Consider the following 20,180-nt stretch of genomic DNA (forward strand, 5'->3'; position numbering starts at 1 on the left):
AATAGCTCATCCTTTAGCAAGAAGGGCTAGCTAATGAGGTATGATGTTTAGACGGGTCAGAGTACTATGTATCTGGTTTACTTTCACAAATTGTAACTTCAAACTAACCTTTTGAAATCTTCTGCCAGAAGCAATGCCACCTTAAAAGATTTCTAATATAAGCCGCTGAATTTCAGGCATACATGCAATGAGAGTCACCCTGTCAACAGTAAGCAGGACAGTGGCTTAGTGGGTGGGCAGCTTCACGCTGAGCAATTCACTGATTCATCATATTAAGACGATTCTTCTCAGAGTTGGGACCATAGCTTCATCAGATTTTAAAAGGGATGAATGTCTACTGGTCCCGCCACCCCTCACAGTTGAGAACCAGTGACTTACAGATAGCAATATGTACTTTATATACTTAAAAATACCCTTCCTCCCAAGAACCACTTATATAACTATTAAAAACCAACAGTGCACTACTGAATGGTACTCTGTTAAAAAAAAGTCCCACCCTAAGTAACGAATAGAATACAAAGAACACATCTTACCCTCTCTTAACAGACTCCAGAAATTGAGCATTTGTTGGGTCACTGTAAGGTCTCAATTCTCCATCATCTAAACTGAAACCGTTCCTCCACAATTTAAGCAAAATCTGAACCTTTTGTGCATAGGAAAACAAAAAAAAGAAATACAAAAATCTATCTGTATCACAAAATTTTAAGTTTCAAATGTGATATTTCACAACATATTAAACCATTTACTTAATTTAAAATATGAAGTTATTTGTACTATCATTAGTCATAGTTATTTAAAATAAAGACTCCAATGAAAGCATGTGTTTGTTAAGCAGGCTTGTATTTAGCTTAACAAATGGACAAGAGCTGAAATACCAAAGGTCTCACAGGTCCCTGCTGGACCCTGTCCTCAAAGTACAATTGTTTCTCGTTCACTGAGAAAACGAAAGCAATGTGAGCATCCAGCTGCCACTCCATACCCACCGCTGTCCTTCATCTGCATCTGTGTTCTTCGCTGCTACGGAGCTTAAATAGTCATTCCAAGGGGCAAGACAGAATTTCCAGCGACCTTTCAAGGCTAAACTGTACATGTTTAAAATGGTTATACCTCCAAAATTTCAAAAGGCAACAGAAATAAAGAATGACTTTCGGTATTTCTATGTTTACAACTCATTCTATATTATGACAGTACACCATATATAATAATCATTATAATATACCTATATGTAAGCTCATTTTTACAATGAGTCATACATTCTTTCAACAAATAGTTATGTACCTCTAAGTGCAAGGCACAAGTGGGATGCAAAATATAAAATTTGAGACTGAAACTTACACATTAATATTAGTCCTTTTAATCCATGTTTCACAAAGTAACGAAACAAAGAGATTATATTTATATTATGAATTTTTTAATTTGAAACAAACAGTAACTAGAGGCTAGTATCTATACTTTTTAATTTTAATTACTGTACCTACATCTTGCAGCTGATTTTCTCCATAGATGTATTCAGACCGTTTACAAAAGGAACTACCCAATCTGTAGCCTCCACCTGCAAATGACTAAAATATGTAACAAGTGAGCTAAAAATCCACTCATGCTTATTAAGCTAAATGTTATGATAACATGTGATATACATTTTAAAACTAGATCAATTGTGATTAGCCAAACTGGTTTGTACTTTCCAAGAAAATTTTATATTAAAATTAAAGTGTTATGTTACAGAGAAGTGTATTCAAATAAGAAATTATGGTTCTTCCCATAAAAAAATTAGCAACTCAGGAGCTGAAATAATTTAGCCAATCTTAAACAATGAAATACATTTATACACTGAAAAAAATATTTCCAAGCATAAACAGATTTTAAAAAGTCACCACTTTTTTATGACAAGTTTTATAGTAAAAATTCTAATGCTTAAACCATATTTCACAAAGTAAACAAGAGATTCATAGAGTAAAGGAAAAATTTTATAAATGGGTACAAATTACCTTGAAGAAAAGCTCTATACTTATTTTATAAGCTGTTTTTTATTCAACTATAACAAATCAACTACAACTGTGCTTTTTATTTTGCTATACTAATCACAAGGTCTTTTATTTTTCAGGTAGGACAGCGTATAAGGTTAAAAACCCTATTCCTTTTAATCACCATTTATATCACAAACAAGCTTTTAATTATCACATTGCTTTCTTTTCTATAGACCATATCAATTCCACATTTTTCTTAGAGATTTGGAGAACTTGCAAGAACGAAAATTACCTTAGATTTGACTGAAAAAGAATTCCAAGCTATTGGTAAATAATGAAAATTAAAATTTATGTTTCATTTAGAATAGTGGTTCTCAACAGTGGATGTCTGTCACAATGACCAGAAATGCTTTTCCAAATGACACATGCCTAGGCACACCTGTACCTACCTACTGAACACTAACACCTGAGGCCATGAGGTAGTTTAGAAAACCTCCCCAAATGATATGATAAGGGAATTCAGGTGGAGAAAAGTTAATTATGAGAATACATGACAAGTATACACAAAACTACATTTGAAATTTTCTTTAATATACTACTACTGTGTAAGTTGATATATTTATAAAAGCTGTATAAAAGTTTTGTATAAATTGAAGAAGGTACAAAAATAATATAAGGAAGGAAGGAAGGAGAGAGCCTTTCCAACAAACGATGATGAAGCAACTGGACCTCCAAAAGTACAAATATGAACCTCGATATAAAACTTTATGCAAAATCAACTCAAAATGTGTCATAGTTTTAAATGTGAAATGTCCAACCATAAAACTTGTCTAGATAACACAGAGAAAATCTTTGGGACCTAAGGTTAGGTGAAGAGTTCTTAGGACCCTAAAAGCATAATCCATAAAATAAAAAAAAAAGGATAAATTGGACTTTATCAAAATTTAAAACTTTTGCTCTATGAAAAACCCTGGTTAGAGAATGAAAAGACAAGCTACAGTCTAGGAGGAAATATTTGCAAATCATGTATCTGACAAAGAACCCGTATATATTAAAACATAAAGAACTCTCAAACAATTTCGTTTGTAACAAAATGAAAAATCCAATTTAAAAAAGGGCAAAAATCAGAAAGATGTTTTACTGAAGAAGATAATAAAGATCACAGCAAATAAGCACATGAAAAGATATTAAACATCACAGGCCAACGCAAATAACATCATGAGCCATTAGGGAAATGGCGGAAACTAGGTGAAAGGTACACAGGACCTCTCTGGATACTTTTTGCAGATTCCTGTGAGTCTTTACTATTTCAAATGAAAAAGGTAAATAGAGCATTTACACTGAAATGTAAGAAACTGCTTCAACTTTCAATCATCAATACAAATATTACAATCTTATAAAAATGAATCAAATCTTTAAAACAGAAATATACAGTTAGAAAAAGAATGCCGTAATACAATAATATAAAAACTACAGAGAAGGTCAAATCTATAAATAGCACTTTTAGTTTTAAATATTTAGTTTTAAAATTGAGCATTTACCTTAGATTTGTCATCACCTGAAGCTCTTGTGGCTTCATTCAGAGGGATAGCCCCATGTTCCTTCGCCTCTTTGAAAAGTTCATTCACAATTTTCCCAGTTGAAGGTCGAACTATATGTAATCCACTGTATTCATGTTCACTTGAATAAAACCTTTGAACATCACAGTTGTGAATAAAAACTTAGAATGCAGACATAAACTACTTTAAAGTAAAAAGCTACACAATCTTAGGAAATAACTTTTATCTAAAAAAATAATTTGTATGCCTTCTGTTGAAATATTTATATTTTAAAATAGGATTAAGGAATTAAATAGTGAAGAGGTCATATGGTTTCTGATGGAGTTTATGAAGATTCTCGTAGCAAGTTCAGCCATCTGGCATGAGAACTAGCTTGTTTCTTCCTCCCTCACCCTTTGTAATTGCTTATTAAATACATGTCTTTCACAACTCAAGCACTTTTGGTGTGCATGAGGTGGAGCAGGTTTGACAACCAGAAGTTAAGTCTCTTCTCCTGACGAATCCACACTCAGTAGGGACCTAGTTAGTAAAGAGACTTCTAGATTTTGATAGTGTGAACATCTAAATCTAGACCATAGGGCTATATAGAGAGGGTTTACACCTCAGAAATTTTTGGACTGAAAAATAATCCCCTGTGTTAAAGTAAATAATTTAGCCCACAAATTTTTCAGTGAATGAACTATGTAGTAACTGATTTTTACTCTGATTCCAACTTCATAATAGTCCTTGGGAACATAAACATTTCCTTTACATGAAATTAGTACCCTATTTTATCTTGTAAGATTTTTTTTTCCATCAAGAATAACAGAAAATACAACCAATGAAGTCTCAGCATGGAGCCTTCCAGTATAAGATGACAATCAGAGTGCATGTGCTTAACTACCCATACCCTCCAATCCAGTTTTAAATTTGCACTGAACTGACTCACCAAACAAAACAAAGGAGGTAAACTGTATCAGCACTGGAGACTAAGAATGGAGGTCACCTTCAATACTTTCTCCAAAATTAGTATAGGCAAACTGAACAGAATGAGGGAAGGCCAGACAAGCCCACACTCAACTCACTGTAAGCGAAGGAAAAATCCACCTGGAGAACAAGTGGACAGCAGGAAGCAGAACTCACTAAAGTGAGGCTGAGGCAGGGATGGAAGTGGATGTGGGGCAGCCTCAAATGGAATGCATGGCCCTTGGCTGGATCCTAAATGCAAAAAAGGCTCTAACAGACATCTGACTATGGACTATATATCAAATGATTTAATGTAATTACTGTTCATTGTCTAGGGTGTGATATGTTATCAAGGTGTGCTTCTTATTAGAGGATGCATGTTGAAGTATGCGGGGGTGAAGTATAATGATGGCTGCAATTTACTTTCAAACAGCTAAGTAAAAGAATGCTTACATGAATGTAATGCTGTAACATGTTAACAGGTGAAGCATATAGTCACTGTATTAATACTTTGATTATCTATGGGTTTGAAAATTTGTAAATTAAAAAGAAAGGGGAAAAATGATGAATATCATTCTTTCCTCTCTTTCAGGTTGAGAAAGGTATGTCATTTTTATCTCCCCTACAGAAAGAAAGGATGTCGAGCAGCAACAAACAAAAAAGGAAAAACAATTTTCAGTGAATTTTTCAGCTTTTGGTAAAACAAACTTTATGAGAATGAGGTATAATGGGAAAATTCAAGTTTTTCCCAAGAAATAATATTTGCAGTACTAAAAAGACGTTAATGAAAATATTCTGGGAAACAAGAAAACTCATGGCAATAAAATATACTTGGCTCTCATCTCTTAAGTCTCTGTGGCTGGTTCTTTTTATAGTTCAAGGATTTTAGCAATAGTAAATACTATCTGGAGTTAACTTATTAGGTGAGTCATCATTCAGTGAAAACAAAGACAGATTCCTAGTTACAGAATCTTAAATGGAGGACAAAAGACACACAGAGGCTCCACAGATGGGCTTTAAGAAACATACAAACCCCTAAAAACACCTGACAAAATTGTGCATAAATGCTGTTTTGGGGGGAGAAGGGCTGTAGCTTTCATCAGATCCTCACTGAGTCTTATGACAACAAAGAAACGGTAGACGTCATCAAAATGGCGGCATGAGGTGAGCCTCTGTAAATATGGCCTGGGATTTACAACTAATCGAACAACTAAAACTCCACAAAGACTCCCTGCATAGCAGACAGGCAAGACGAAGAGGCCCACTACTGAATTCACCTAAAGGTGGGCGAATCGCACGAGCCGGGGAGGAAGGAAGGGAGAAGTGCAGAGACAGAGCCGTGGGGGCACAGGACGCAGACCTAGCTCAGGGCTCCGAGCTCGCTGCTTCCCGGAACTACCGCAGCTGCGGGAGAGGGAAGAACTCGGACTGCTAGGGCTCCGCTTATGGCCCACAGGGCTGAGGGGACAGCATATAACATGGCTGAACCCAACGTTCACGGCAGAGGCCTCGGAGAAAAGACTGAGGGAAGAAGGCTGAAAACGGTGGTTTAAGCCCTCACTGCTGCAGAGAACAGAAGCCTTAGGCACTGAAACTAGCGATCCCCTCCCTACCTTCCCAGAGCTCGCCCCGCCCCATCTGCCCAGTCCTAGAAGCAGAACAGTAGCAGTGTCAGATCAAAAGAACAGAATATTTGCTGTTCTGAGAACTGTGGACCGCAGACAGATTTGCAGCCCAACTAGTTCTGGCAAAGGGGAGGGAGCTGTGGAAGCAGGACCGGCTGTGGTGGTGGTCACCACCATTGCTCTGGGCCACCTCTCACAATTCACCTCACCCCTGGCCCCACCTATCTGGGTGGACCCTGCAGGAGTAAACAGAACTGCTGAAACATACGGGCTCTGAATCTGGTGCAGGAAGAGCTTTGGAACTTCTAAAGCTCTCCGCATAACACATGGACACTGCACCCTGTGACCCAGGCGAACTATTAACAGAGGAGAAGCCCACCTCCCAGGGAATCCCCCCATTGTCTGAGAAGCTGGAATAGTGCAGACAAAACATAGCACTACCATGTGAAAGAGAAAAAGAGGCTGCAGTTAGAGAAAATAAAACATTCTACCAACAAGTACTGGAAAACAAAAGAAAGACCTCTTCCTCTCAACCTGTTCCAGAAGCCACTCCTGTAGATGTCTAGGAAGAGAAATAATAAATTAGCAATTGCCATGAATAACCAAGACAGCAAGACAGCTCAGAAAGAAAGTGAAAAGTCTCCAGAAAAGGAACCTAAAGATATGGAAATATGTGACTTAAATGACAGAGAATTCAAGATTGCAGTTCTGAAAAAACTCAACGAGATGCAAGAAAACACAGAAAGGCAGTTTAATGAACTCAGAAACACAATCAAAAAACAACATAGCATTTTAAGAAAGAGATTGAAATTTAAAAAAAGAACCAAATAGAATTTCTGGAGATTAAAAACTCAATAGAAGAAATTAAGAATGAAATAGCCAGCTTAGGTAGTAGAGTTGACCAGATGGAGAAAAGAATCAGTGACCCCAAAGGCAGAAACCTGGAAATGACACAGATGGAAGGAGAAAGAGACTTGAGACTTAAAATAAATGAAAGAACTCTACAAGAAGTTGCTGACTCCATCAGAAAGAACAATATAAGAATAATGGGCATACCAGAAGGAGAAGAAAGAGAGAAGGGAACAGAGAATATATTCAAACAAATTGTCAATGAGAACTTCCCAAACTTGTGGACAGAACTGGATCCTCGAATCCAAGAAGCAAATAGAACACCTAGTTACCTCAATCCCAACAGGCCTTCTCCAAGGCACATTGTATTGAAGCTGTCTAAAATCAACGACAAAGAAAGAATCCTCAAGGCAGCCAGGAAAAAGAAGACGGTAACCTACAAAGGAAAGCCCATTAGATTATCATCAGATTTTTCAGCAGAAACTCTACAAGCCAGGAGGGAGTAGAACCAAATATTCAAACTATTGAAAGAGAGAAATTATGAGCCAAGAATAATATATCCAGCAAAGATATCCTTTAGATATGAAGGAGGAATAAAGACCTTTCCAGACATACAGAAGCTGAGGGAATTTTCTAATACACGACCTGCACTACAAGAAATACTAAAGGAGGCTATTCGACCACCATCAACAGGGACAATTTGTGGCAACCAAAACATAGAAAGGGGGAGACTAAAGGCCTGAACCGGAATATGGGAATGGAGAAAGTAAGCGTGCTGAAGAAAATGGAATACTCTAAATATCAAACTTTCTTTTACATAAACTTAAGGGTAACCACTCAAAAAAAATCCAGAACTGAAATATATACTGTAATAAAAGAAGAAACAGAGGGAAACATCATAGAATACCACCACACAGAAATAATAGACAACAACAAAAGGCAAAGAAACAATGGAGACACAGCCTTACCAGAAAACTAAAGATAGAATGACAGGAAATCCTCACATATCAATAATCACCCTAAATGTAAATGGACTGAACTCACCAATAAAAAGGCACAGAGTAGCAGATTGGATCAAAAAACTAAACCCAACCATATGCTGTCTCCAAGAGACACATCTCAGCTACAAGGACAAGCATAGACTCAAAGTGAAAGGGTGGAAATTGACACTCCAAGCAAATGGTATCCAGAGAAAATCAGGTGTAGCCATACTGATAACAGATGAAACAGACTTCAGGGTGAAAAAGGTAAGAGACAAAGATGGATATTTCATAATGGTAAAGGGGACTATACAAGACATAACAGTCGTCTATATTTATGCCCCCTATCAGGAAGCACGGAAATATACTAAGCAACTACTAACAGAACTAAAGGGAGAAATTGACCAAAACTCAATTGTACTAGGAGACTTAAATACATCATTGACAGCTATGGATAGATCATCCAAACAGAAAATAAATAACGAAATAGCAGCCCTAAATGACACATTAGATGAAATGGACATAATTGACATATATAGAGCACTTCATCCTAAAACATCAGACTATACATTTTTTCTAGTGTACATGGAACATTCTCAAGGATAGACCATATATTGGGACATAAAATCAGCCTCAGCAAATTTAAGAAGATTGAAATCATACCAAGCATATTCTCTGATCACAAGGCTTTGAAATTGGATATCAACTGCAAAAAGAAAGCAGGAAAAAACACAAATACATGGAGATTAAACAACATACTTTTAAAGAACGACTGGGTCAAAGAAGAAATTAGAGGAGAGATCAAAAGATACATAGAAACAAATGAAAATGAAAATACATCTACCAAAATTTTTGGGCTGCAGCGAAAGCAGTTTTAAGAGGGAAATTTATATCATTACAGGCCTACCTCAAGAAACAAGAAAAATCCCAAATAAATAACCTCATGTTACACCTTAAAGAACTAGAAAAAGAAGAACAAATGAAACCCAAGGTCAGCAGAAGAAAGTAAAAAACAAAAATCAGAGCAGAACTAAATGAAATAGAGAACAAAAAGACAATAGAAAATATTAATGTGACAAAGAGCTGGTTCTTTGAAAAGATTAACAAAATTGACAAACCCTTGGCTAGACTCACTAAGATAAAAAGAGAGAAGACACTAATTAACAAAATCAGAAATGAAAAAGGGGAGGTTATCACGGACACCACAGAAATACAAAGGATCATCCAAGAATACTATGAAGGACTATATGCCACCAAATTCAATAACCTAGAAGAAATGGACAAGTTCTTAGAAACATATAGCCTTCCAAGGCTGAACCATGAAGAACTGGAAAATCTAAACAGACCGATCACCAGTAACGAAATTGAATCAGTCATCCAAAACCTTCCCAAAAGCAAAAGTCCGGGACCAGATGGCTTCACTAGTGAATTCTACCAAACCTTCAAAGAGGATCTAATACCAATCCTGCTCAAACTCTTCCAAAAAATTGAAGAAGAGACAGTACTCCCTAACTCATTTTATGAGGCCAACATTACCCTGATACCAAAACCTGGTAAGGACAGCACAAAAAAAGAAAACTACAGACCAATATCTTTGATGAATACAGATGCAAAAATCCTAAAAAAAATTCCAGCAAATCGAATACAACAATGCATTAAAAAGATTATTCATCATGACCAAGTGGGGTTCATCCCTGGGGCACAAGGATGGTTCAACATCTGCAAATCCATCAATGTGATACGTCTCATAAACAAAATAAAGGATTCCCACATGGGCCAGTGGGCTCTCAACCACAAGGTTGCCGGTTCAACTCCTCCGAATCCCACAAGGGATGGTGGGCAGCGCCCCCTGCAACTAGCAACGGCAACTGGACCCGGAGCTGTGCCCTCCACAACTGAGACTGAAAGGACAACAACTTGAAGCTGAACAGCACCTTCCACAACTAAGATTGAAAGGACAACAACTAGACATGGAATAAAAAGTCCTGGAAGTACACACTGTACCCCAATAAAGTCCTGTTCCCCTTCCCCCTCAAAAAAAGTCCATTGCATTCCTATATACTAACAATGAAATCTTAGAAAAAGAAATACAAAAAACAACTCCTTTTGCAATTGCAGCAAAAATAATAAAATATCTAGAAATAAACTTAACCAAGGATGTGAAAGACCTATATGCTGAAAAGTATAAGACATTTTTAAAAGAAATTGAAGAAGACACAAAGAAATGGAAAGACATTCCATGCTCACGGATTGGAAGAATCAACATAGTTAAAACGGCCATATTACCCAAAGCAATACACAGATTTAATGCAATCCCCATCAAAATTCCAATGACATTTTTTAAAGAAATAGAACAGAAAATCATCAGATTTGTTTAGAACCACAAAAGACCCCAAATAGCCAAAGCAATCTTAAGAAAAAAGAACAATACTGGAGGTATCACATTCCCTGACTTTAGCTTGTACTACAGGGCTACAATAATCAAAACAGCATGGTATTGGCAGAAAAACAGACACATAGACCAATGAAATAGAATGAGAACCCAGAAATAAAACCACATAAATATGGACAGATAATTTTTGACAAAGAAGCAAAAAACAAACAACGGAGAAAAGACAGCCTCTTCAATAAATGGTGCTGGCAGAACTGGATAGACACGTGCTAAAGAATGAAACTGGACTGCTATTTGTCACCATGTACCAAAATTAATTCAAAGTGGATCAAAGACTTAAGCATAAGACCTCAAACAATAAACTGCATAGAAGAAAACATAGGTACTAAACTTCTGGACCTTGGGTTCAAAGAGCATTTTACGAACTTGACTCCAAAGGCAAGGGAAGTAAAAGCTAAAATAAACAAATGGGACTATATGAAACTTAAAAGCTTCTGCACAGCAAAAGAAACCATCGACAAAATAAAGAGGCAACCAATTGAATGGGAGAGGATTTTGCAAACAGTGCCTCCGAAAAGGGGCTAATATCCAAAATATACAAGGAACTCTTGAAACTCAACAACAAAAAAACAAACAACCCAATTGAAAAATGGGCAGAGGATCTGAAGAGACATTTCTCCAAAGAGGCCATACAAATGGCAAATAGACATATGAAAAAATGCTCAACATCACTAATCATCAGAGAAATGCAAATCAAAACCACAATGAGATATCACCTCACCCCAGTCAGAATGGCTATCATCAACAAGACAAATAGTAACCAGTGTTTGAGAGGCTGTGGAGAAAAAGGTACCCTCATACATTTTTGGTGGGAATGCAGACTGGTGCAGTCTCTACGGAAGGCAGTGTGGAGGTTCCTCAAAAAATTACGAATAAAATTACCTTGTGACCCAGCAATCCCTTTCCTGGGTATCTACCCAAAAAATCTGAAAACATTTATACATAAAGACACGTGTGCTCTGATGTTCACTGCAGTTTTGTTTACGGTGGCCAAGACATGGAAACAACCAAAATGTCCTTCGATAGATGAATGGATAAAGAACTTGTGGTATATATACACAATGGAATACTATTCGACGGTAAGAAAAGGTGATATAGGAACATTTGTGACAACATGGATGGATCTTGAGAGTATAATGCTAAGCGAAATAAGTCAGACAGAAAAAGCAGAGAACCATATGATTTCACTGATATGTGGTATATAAACCGAAAACAACAAAAGAACAAGAGAAACAAAAACTCATAGATACAGACAATAGTTTAGTGGTTACCAGAGCGTAAGGCGGGTGGGGGGTGGGGTGGGAGATGAGGGTAAGGGGGATCGAATATATGGTGATGGAAGGAGAACTGACTCTGGTGGTGAACACACAATGGGATTTATAGATGATGTTAATACAGAATTGTACACCTGAAATCTATGTAATTTTACTAACAATTGTCACCCCAATAAATTTAAAAAAAGGCATTTAAAGGACAAGTTAAAAAAACACACCAAAAACACAAAGAAAAATACTATTCAATATATGAGTATAATTCCACAATATCTACCAAAATATTAGGTATTTAAGATAATGTTTCCACAACTGTCTTCTAACTTTCTGAGTATTAGGTTTAGGAATAGTACCTAAATAATGTTTATTTTAAGAAATTGTAGATTTAAAAAAAAATTCTGAGGCCATTTATAATAATTTGGGATCAGTGAACCAAAAAGGGACACAATTTTTAAAAACAAGACAAAAACAAAACAAAACTTACCTCTGAGGTGGTGTTCGTGGGCTTTTAAAGACTGCAGCTTTAGGCCTATCAGATTTGGAAGATTTGCATTTCACTTCATCTTCATACAATTCTGCTAAAGCCAACTGTAAAACAACAGACTTGTACTTGTTATAAAATATAACACCAAAAACAAACTCTTCCATACAACTAGAAATGATCAGGAGAATATTAATTTGTAATTGCATAGTAAAAGTTTCTAAGGAAAAACGAAGGCTTCTGCTTCAGAGGGTGATGCCCTTCTAAAATAAAACCACTGCACCTCTCATTTTATAAAACTAACCAAATGCGACATATATTAGAATTAGTTACAGTAATTACAGTAGTACCTCGGTTTTCGAACATCTCCGTTGACGAACATTTCGGTTTACGAATGCATTAAACCCGGAAGTAAATGATTCTGTTTTCGAACACGCCTTGGAAGTCAAACATGTCACGTTGCTTCCACTGAGTGCAAGATCCTGAGGCTTAGCTGTCGGCTGTTTTCGAACATTTCAGAACTCGAATGGTAACCAAGAACAGTTTTCAGAACTCGAAAACCAAGGTACCACTGTATTTAATTATTATTATTATTTTTAAAGATTTTATTGGGGAAGGGGAATAGGACTTTATTGGGGAACAGTGTGTACTTCCAGGATTTTTTTCCAAGTCAAGTTGTTGTCCTTTCAGTCTTAGTTGTGGAGGGCAAAGCTCAGCTCCAGGTCCAGTTGCAGTTGCTAGTTGCAGGGGGCGCAGCCCACCATCCATTGCGGGACTCAAGGAATCAAACTGGCAACCTTGTGGTTGAGAGGACGTGCTCCAACCGAGCCATCTGGGAACTCAGCAGCAGCTCAGCTGAAGGTGCCATGTTCAGTCTTAGTTGCAGGGGGGCACTGCCCACCATCCCTTGAGGGACTCGAGGAATCAAATTGGCAACCTTGTGGTTGAGAGCCTGCACCCTAACCAACTGAGCCATCCAGGAGCTCAGCGGCAGCTCAGCTCAAGGTGCCATGTTCAATCTTAGTTGCAGGGGGCAGAGCCCACCATCCCTTGCGGGACTCGAGGAATTAAACTGGCAACCCTGTGGTTGAGAGCCCACTGTCCCATGTGGGAATCGACCCAGCAGCCTTCGGAGTTAGGAGCATGGAGCTCTAACCACCTGAGCCACCGGGCCGGCCTCTGTATTTTATTATTTTCAAATAATTATTTAACAATAATGATTGGATGTATTTTTTAACAGATCATTTCCAAAGCTGAACTCACAATTCTACAATCCTTTTAAAAAATACTTGAAGATGTTTCGCGCCAATGTTAACTTGCTCCTATCAGATCTCAAAATTTACTTCATTTAGCGGTTTAAGTTTCCAAAATCCAAACACATAAAAAAATTCCAAAATTATTCTATTTAAAAGTCTACCACACATATAAATTTCATAGTTTTTGAGCCACTGAAAAAGAAAAGGCAGTGAATTACATATTTATGGTTTGTATAACTTCTAGAGAGCAATACTAACAAGTTATGTATTATAGATATACGGCTGGGAATCTTCGAAATGAAATAAACAAAACATAGCTCTTGAAACTAGAATTTTAAAAAGTTATCCAAATGTTTCAGTATCGATTAAGTTATTTTGTTTCCACTTTTGATATCTTTGGACAACAATTCAAAAACCTTCCTATTCAATTATAATTGGCATGGCCATAATCTTTGGGAAACATTTTTTTTGGGGAAAAAAACATAAGACCAAACCTATAAAAAACCCCAGATAAATCGCTCCTTCCAGAAACACAAGAGATATGAAAACTATCTCCAGGGCTTCTTTCCTCAGTAAGGAAAAAAAGAACAGGAAATTAGGGCAAAGTTAATTCTTTGAAGATGCTATTAGTCAACTTTTAAAATATACACACAAGAAAACAAAAATGAAAGGCTTTCTTTTTCCTCCCTACATGTTTTACCGTCACCCAACCTCCATACACATCAACTTTCATATTTCTAACAGTAATTCTGCTAGACATCCTAGTTATAAAAGTGCTTTATAAGCTAAAAGAAATGAATTAAACCCTAACTTAGGCTCTCATTGTGTGATGCTGGGCAAAATTTTTAACTTCCCTGAGACTTAGTTCTCTCATCTTTAAATGTCTATTAAAAAAATTACCTTAGAGGGCTGTTTTATGGAATACATAATGGGTGTGAAGCACAAGACCAAGTGCTCCATCACTATACAGTATTATTTTAAACAGTTTAATAATGATATCAGTGTTTCATTTTCCCCTCGATTTTTTTTTCCTGCAGTGTCATCTATATATGTCCTATGGCCTTTTCCTACCCTATCCCTTCAAGGAGAGAGAGATTGACTCTGACTGACAACTTGGACCTAAAGGTTTCAGAAATTTTACCTCCTTGGAATCTCTTCAAAACAGTATTCCTTTTACGGGTTTCCTCCTGAGCTGATTATATTCTTCTGGCTCTATGAATTACTTTTATGTTTATTCCTTTTCCCATCAATGGAAATGTTATCTGTATTCCAAAGACCCATTTCAGCAACCTTCATGAAGTCTTTCCTAATTTTCTTAGCTAAATGATATTTTTCTAAATCCTCATAGCACATGCTATCCTATTATTGATGTTTATATTAAATATTATATTGTCATCACTTGTGTACTTTTCTTACTATTTTATCCCCCTTCTATATTTCAGGTTTTCAAAATTATTTCTAATTTAGTACTTAATAGGCATACAACAAATTCATGTCGAATTATGTAGACCATAACACAACATAAATCATAAAGAGATATAGATAAAGTTATAGACTTTAAAATTGAGATTATATTTGCTATACAGTTTTGTACCTTGTTAGGTTTTTGTTTTAAGAAAGCTTGCATAAATCTGGTCAATCAAATAATTCTCTTCTGTGAATTAAATGAATAGAGCAAACAATCCCCTTTGAATCAATGGGATGTAGGAATGTATTAAAATAATAGGAATATGGAGAAAATTGTATTAGAGCAGGGAATCCACCTAGCTGAAAGGTTCTAGTTATTAACGGTACATCATTAATATAGAGGAAAATGAATGGTATTTACAGGGAATTAATGCAACGAGTCATGATCTCCCTGTAGCATCACATAGCATAAGTTAATTCATTAGTAGATATTACAAAGAAATTTAATTTACATTATTTGACATAGCAAATGATACATCAGCAAAGGAAATAATTATTTAAACGGATCAACATAAATTGAAATACTGGTCAAAACCAATAGAACAAAAACAACAAAATCTCAAGTCAAATAAAGAGATAAAAACATGTACATTATGAAGTAACGATGCATTATGAATTATCAGGAGTGTTCCACAAGTGAAACAATTAGATTATGAAGATATTTAAATTACACAGAGAGAATAAAGTATGTATGTAAGCACTGATAATCTTTTCTCTAGAATCTGAAATGTGAAGAACATGTAAAGACACCTGAAGGTAAGGCAATTGAGAATGAGGAAATCAAGTGTACAACAAAAGATTAAAAGTACTGGAATTCTCAGACATTGAGTGACAACAGCCAGAAGGTACAATACTGATTTTTTATACAGAATAACAACATCAGCATCACCTGGGGACCCTTGAAAAATGCAGATGCTCAAGCCTCACCCTAGATCTAGTGAAGTAAAAACTCTGGGGTTGGGGTTGGGCCCAGCAACCTGTGCTTTAACAAGTCTTTCTGCTGTCTGGGATGCACACTAAAATTGACAACCAACCATACCGAATACTAATATCCAACAGGATTAGAATGCTTGTGGCAATTTTAACATAGTATCAGATAGTCTTTTTCTTTTTTCACTTACAGAACTCCCTCTTTGTCCCACTCAAAGCCCAATCGTAACCCTAATAAGTACTGAGGTTAATCTCAATTCCCCCTCAACTCCAACCTATATGGAAATACAGGATTTAGAACAGAAATATTTTTCTTTGGATCTTTTTCTGGAGGAAGTGGGACAAAAGCGTACATAAGGTGATTAAATACCTTAACCTACTGTTAAAACCATGCGTGTGGATGGATTGAGGGGCACAAGAAGAGACAAAGGTCTCTGAAAATATTCAGAAATATAATGAATAGTGAGGCTTTCAGGGTTAGTTTTGTCACTAACAAATCCATCCCAAACTTTCCCATAGAATGTTTCCCAATTTGGGGGGAATGAAGGGACCTAAGATCTACTCTTGGTTTGATATTCACAGAATTCTGCAGTTTGAAAATCAGAGGCTCATAGAGCTGGGAGGTTTTCTGGCAGACAACTACCTATCTTTCCCCTTTTGAGAAATGGGGGAATCTCTCCTGATTTAGATGCTGACAAACCCTACATTATGTGGCAGCTAAGATATATGTACTTAGTCCTTTTGCTGTTCCAATTAGTAATACGTCACCCTTTTTCTTCTATAATACCTTAACAGACTCTCAGAGCAAGCTGTCAGAAAAGTAACAAGTATCTACTGAAAACTGCATTACTGCATAACTTATAATAAGCATGGCTAGATTAAACAATAACAAAATAATCCAAAAATAATCAATATCCAAGAAACCAGTCAGGGAGAAGAACTTTAATCAATTCTTTTAAACCTTTGATACATACTCTATTTCTTCATATGTCATCACTTGTTGTTTTCAGGTTTCTTTGCAAGTTCTTCACATTCTTATTAAATTCTAAAGGAAAGATTAGCAATACTTAGTGTATTTGACATACCAATTCACATGCATGAAAAAATCTGTTACTAACGTACTTACCAGAAAGTAGATAGACAGAAAAAAAAATCTCTACCTTCTAAGTGACAGTGGAAACAAAGGCATTCTCATTAGTGCCATCTACCAGAATATCTCTATTCATTAATCATATATTACCATATTTTGCCATGTATAATGCCCACTTTTTTGCCCAAATTTATGACGGAAAAATAAGGATGTGCATTATACCTGGGTAGTACTAATTCCGTATCTATACAAGTGTTTTTAATTTTTTTATTTATGCTTATGAGTTAAAAGTGTAACTCCAGAAATCAATAACGATATCCAGATGCAAAATAATACCGTGGAATACGATACTCGGTTTTGTTGAACTTATGATGAACTTGCAACAACGAAGAGTTCTTGGCCTTCTATGATGCGTAAATATCATACATTTGTTACTGGTACATAAAATTTCTGGCACCAGTATATTCTTGTGTTTTGTAATTACTTGTTACATAAAATTTTTTGTACTATATTAAAAATAAATGCTAAATTCCTTTATAATACAAAAAACAAGTACCTAAATGCAAACAAAGAAAAATTTGAATTAAAAAATTCAAATGAAAAATATTTTCCCCTGAAAGTTTGAGCCAAAAATGTGTGTGCGCATTACACACAGCACAATACAGTAATCCACTGGATTGTCTGTAAATTTGTCAAGTATCAGGTGATCATTAACCAAACTGTCCTATTGTTCACATAAAAAGAAATGGATTTAAATGAGAGAAAGATTATTAAGTTACACAGTTTTAACTTTAATGGCATTACAATGGACTAACCAGTAAGTTAAAAGTACTAACCAGTACTTTTCTCTTTTAAGGGAAAAGAAACCAGATATTTACCAAGCAAGTATGGGCCAGGATAGTATGGGAGTATTTGTGCATAGGCACCTATAGACATTACTTTATTTCATCCTTGACACCATTAACATCACCCCTAGTTTACAAATAAAGACAATGAGGATGAGAGAGGTTAAGACACTTCTCCTATATTCACACAACTACTAAGTGGCAGGACCACGATGCAAACTGAAGTTGGTCTGACCAGATACTCCATTTTTCCCCCAACATTGCCTGTTGCCACTTAGCGATGGTGGTCTACAACAGAAAAGACGAAGTAGATGATAGTTTCCCAGTCCTTCAGTCTCTTTACTACTACAGAATTGACCCAGGGGCATTGAAACTCTTCTATATTTCGTGCGACTCCTAACCTGACAGTGATCTCTCCATTCTCCAAATTCCTCATTATATCCACTGCTTATTTGGGGACTCATTCACACTCCATCTTAAAATATTAGATTAAATATATGCATATCTTATTTCTGCAAAAAATAGGTAGAAATGCCTTTTACACTTCTACCCCTTTCAACAGTGTCCAGCACCAGTGTCAACGGTGGATTTGATGTCCTATTTATCTCTGCATTCCCCGGGGCTTAGCAGTACACTACATAGCAGGTGGTCAATATGTATGTTCAGAGTAGAATAAAGGTGTGACTCTAAAAGTAATACAACTTTTTTTTACCAAGGCTGTGGATTCAGTGTTGTTTATTTTTAATTACAGCTCCTTATAAGGAGACCAAAACATAGCCTAAATTGAGCAAAGTAGTGTTAAACATCTGATAAAGCAAAATCTGGAGCAGTCCTATTTAGCTACCTAATGTTGATATCTTATAATATTATAATGCTTTATTTTCCCCGTTCCTCCTGTGCACTGTTTTATAGACTGTAGCTTTTACAACTAGACTGTGCAGCCGTAGGATGGAATACTTTAGCTCAACGCTTTTAAGGAAAAAGGAACCTGATAAAAAAGGAACCATATACATACATACATATATAGATATGTATATACTGGGGGTACCAAAAAAATGTATACACATTTTAAGAAAGGAAAAAACTTCTTAAAATTGTAACCCTCAGTATATACCGGTAGCAAAAAATGAATACAAGTCCCGTTTGACTTCTGCAATAACAAGAGGTGCTCAGAGCGGTCACCATCAGTGTCCAGACACTTCTGATTACCGTGAACTACTGCTTAAGCAATGTTGACCAGAGTGTCCACTTGTGTACAATTTTTTGGCAACCCCAGTATATGTATTCAAGACAAGCAGCACCCAAGACAAAAAAGATCAAACCAGTGCACCTGTTATATCAAGGGACCGCTGATTTCCCCGCAGCACAGCACAGCTTTCTTCCCCAGCAAGTCTCCTTAAGGAAGTGTCAACCTGTGAACCGCTCAACCGACCCCACAAAATGCCCTTCTAAACGGGCAGTTGTTTAAGTTGCAAACGGGGTGGAGAGGAAACGGACAGTTGTTTCCACGAACACGACTGTACGCTGCGCCGCCCTGGGGAGACTTGTGGCGCGGGAAACCAGTTCTGTCCCCAAATTGGGTCTGGGGAAGGCACGGCGGGGGCCAGAGGCGGCCTCCGACACGCCCCGACCCGCGCCTTCCCTCCTCCGCCACGACCCGCGCTCGGCCGCTCGCCTCACCTGCAAATCCCGAGCGCTCGGGGGCCGCGGCCCAGATGACCTCCGCTCCTGCTCCGCAGGCTCCGCTTCGCCGCCCTCCGCCATCTTTTACCCGCGTGCGGGCGCCTGCAGCCAACGCACCTCGCGGGATTTCCGGGGTCGGTTGCCTGGCAACCGCGCGGGGAGGAGGGGGGACAGTCCTGGCGCGCCCCGCAATCTCCTGACTCCGCGCGCTCGCGACTCCAGTTCCCGCACCAGCCCACCTGTCCTACCCCCCTTTTTCCCTTAAAGGAATTGGGTCGGAGCGTCTCTGCCCGGAGACGCCTCCGCGTGAGCCTGGTGTTTCCTGCGCTGCACGCCTGAAGGTGCTGTAGGCCGCGCTAGAGGGCAGCATAGACTTGCAAGTTCTTTTAACTCAACGGCGAGAACGAGAACGTCCTTTGGATGTTTATCTGGTCAAAATTGCAAACGTACTTTTCTAGTCTTGGTCAAATTCCCTCGTCTTCCTTACCAAGGACTGGGTGGCACGCCGACCCCAAAGCACGAGTTGGTGTTGAGAATGAAGAACACCGTAAATGCTCTTTGCAATCACAACTAGAAACTACAAGACCCTCCTCATGCATCTGAAATTTATTTGAGCTCCTGTCTTATCCAGTCCCTTTTATGCCCCCTGGATGCAAAAGTAAAAAGTAGTTCCGCTCAATATAAAGTTCACCATCTAGTGGGGAAAAAAGAAATGTAAATAGTAGAATGCAATTTGCCATAGAGCTTTGCGTGGAATATGGAGTGTGGAGGGGAATATTC

At 37.4% G+C, this 20,180-nt stretch overlaps 1 protein-coding gene across 4 annotated transcripts in view; it reads right to left on the reverse strand.

Annotated features, from left to right (window-relative positions):
- UBXN2B (UBX domain protein 2B) overlaps nucleotides 1-19,731 on the reverse strand; it is a 38,193-nt gene extending 18,462 nt beyond the window's left edge. For 2 of the 4 annotated variants that reach the window (XM_074319238.1, XM_019756955.2), the window contains exons 1-6: nucleotides 19,398-19,731; nucleotides 12,133-12,236; nucleotides 3,509-3,659; nucleotides 1,479-1,562; nucleotides 534-643; nucleotides 109-199 (exon numbers count right to left, since the gene is read on the reverse strand). In XM_074319238.1, coding sequence (XP_074175339.1) covers nucleotides 142-199; nucleotides 534-643; nucleotides 1,479-1,562; nucleotides 3,509-3,659; nucleotides 12,133-12,236; nucleotides 19,398-19,481 — 591 coding nt within the window. In that variant the 5' untranslated portion in view covers nucleotides 19,482-19,731 and the 3' untranslated portion in view covers nucleotides 109-141. The remainder of the gene's footprint in view (nucleotides 1-108; nucleotides 200-533; nucleotides 644-1,478; nucleotides 1,563-3,508; nucleotides 3,660-12,132; nucleotides 12,237-19,397) is intronic. The other 2 variants (XM_019756954.2, XM_019756953.2) reach the window with 2 other exon arrangements.
- Between the last annotated feature and the right edge of the window lie 449 nt (nucleotides 19,732-20,180).

Source organism: Rhinolophus sinicus, linkage group LG14, assembly GCF_036562045.2.
Source record: "Rhinolophus sinicus isolate RSC01 linkage group LG14, ASM3656204v1, whole genome shotgun sequence".
NCBI lineage: Eukaryota > Metazoa > Chordata > Mammalia > Chiroptera > Rhinolophidae > Rhinolophus > Rhinolophus sinicus.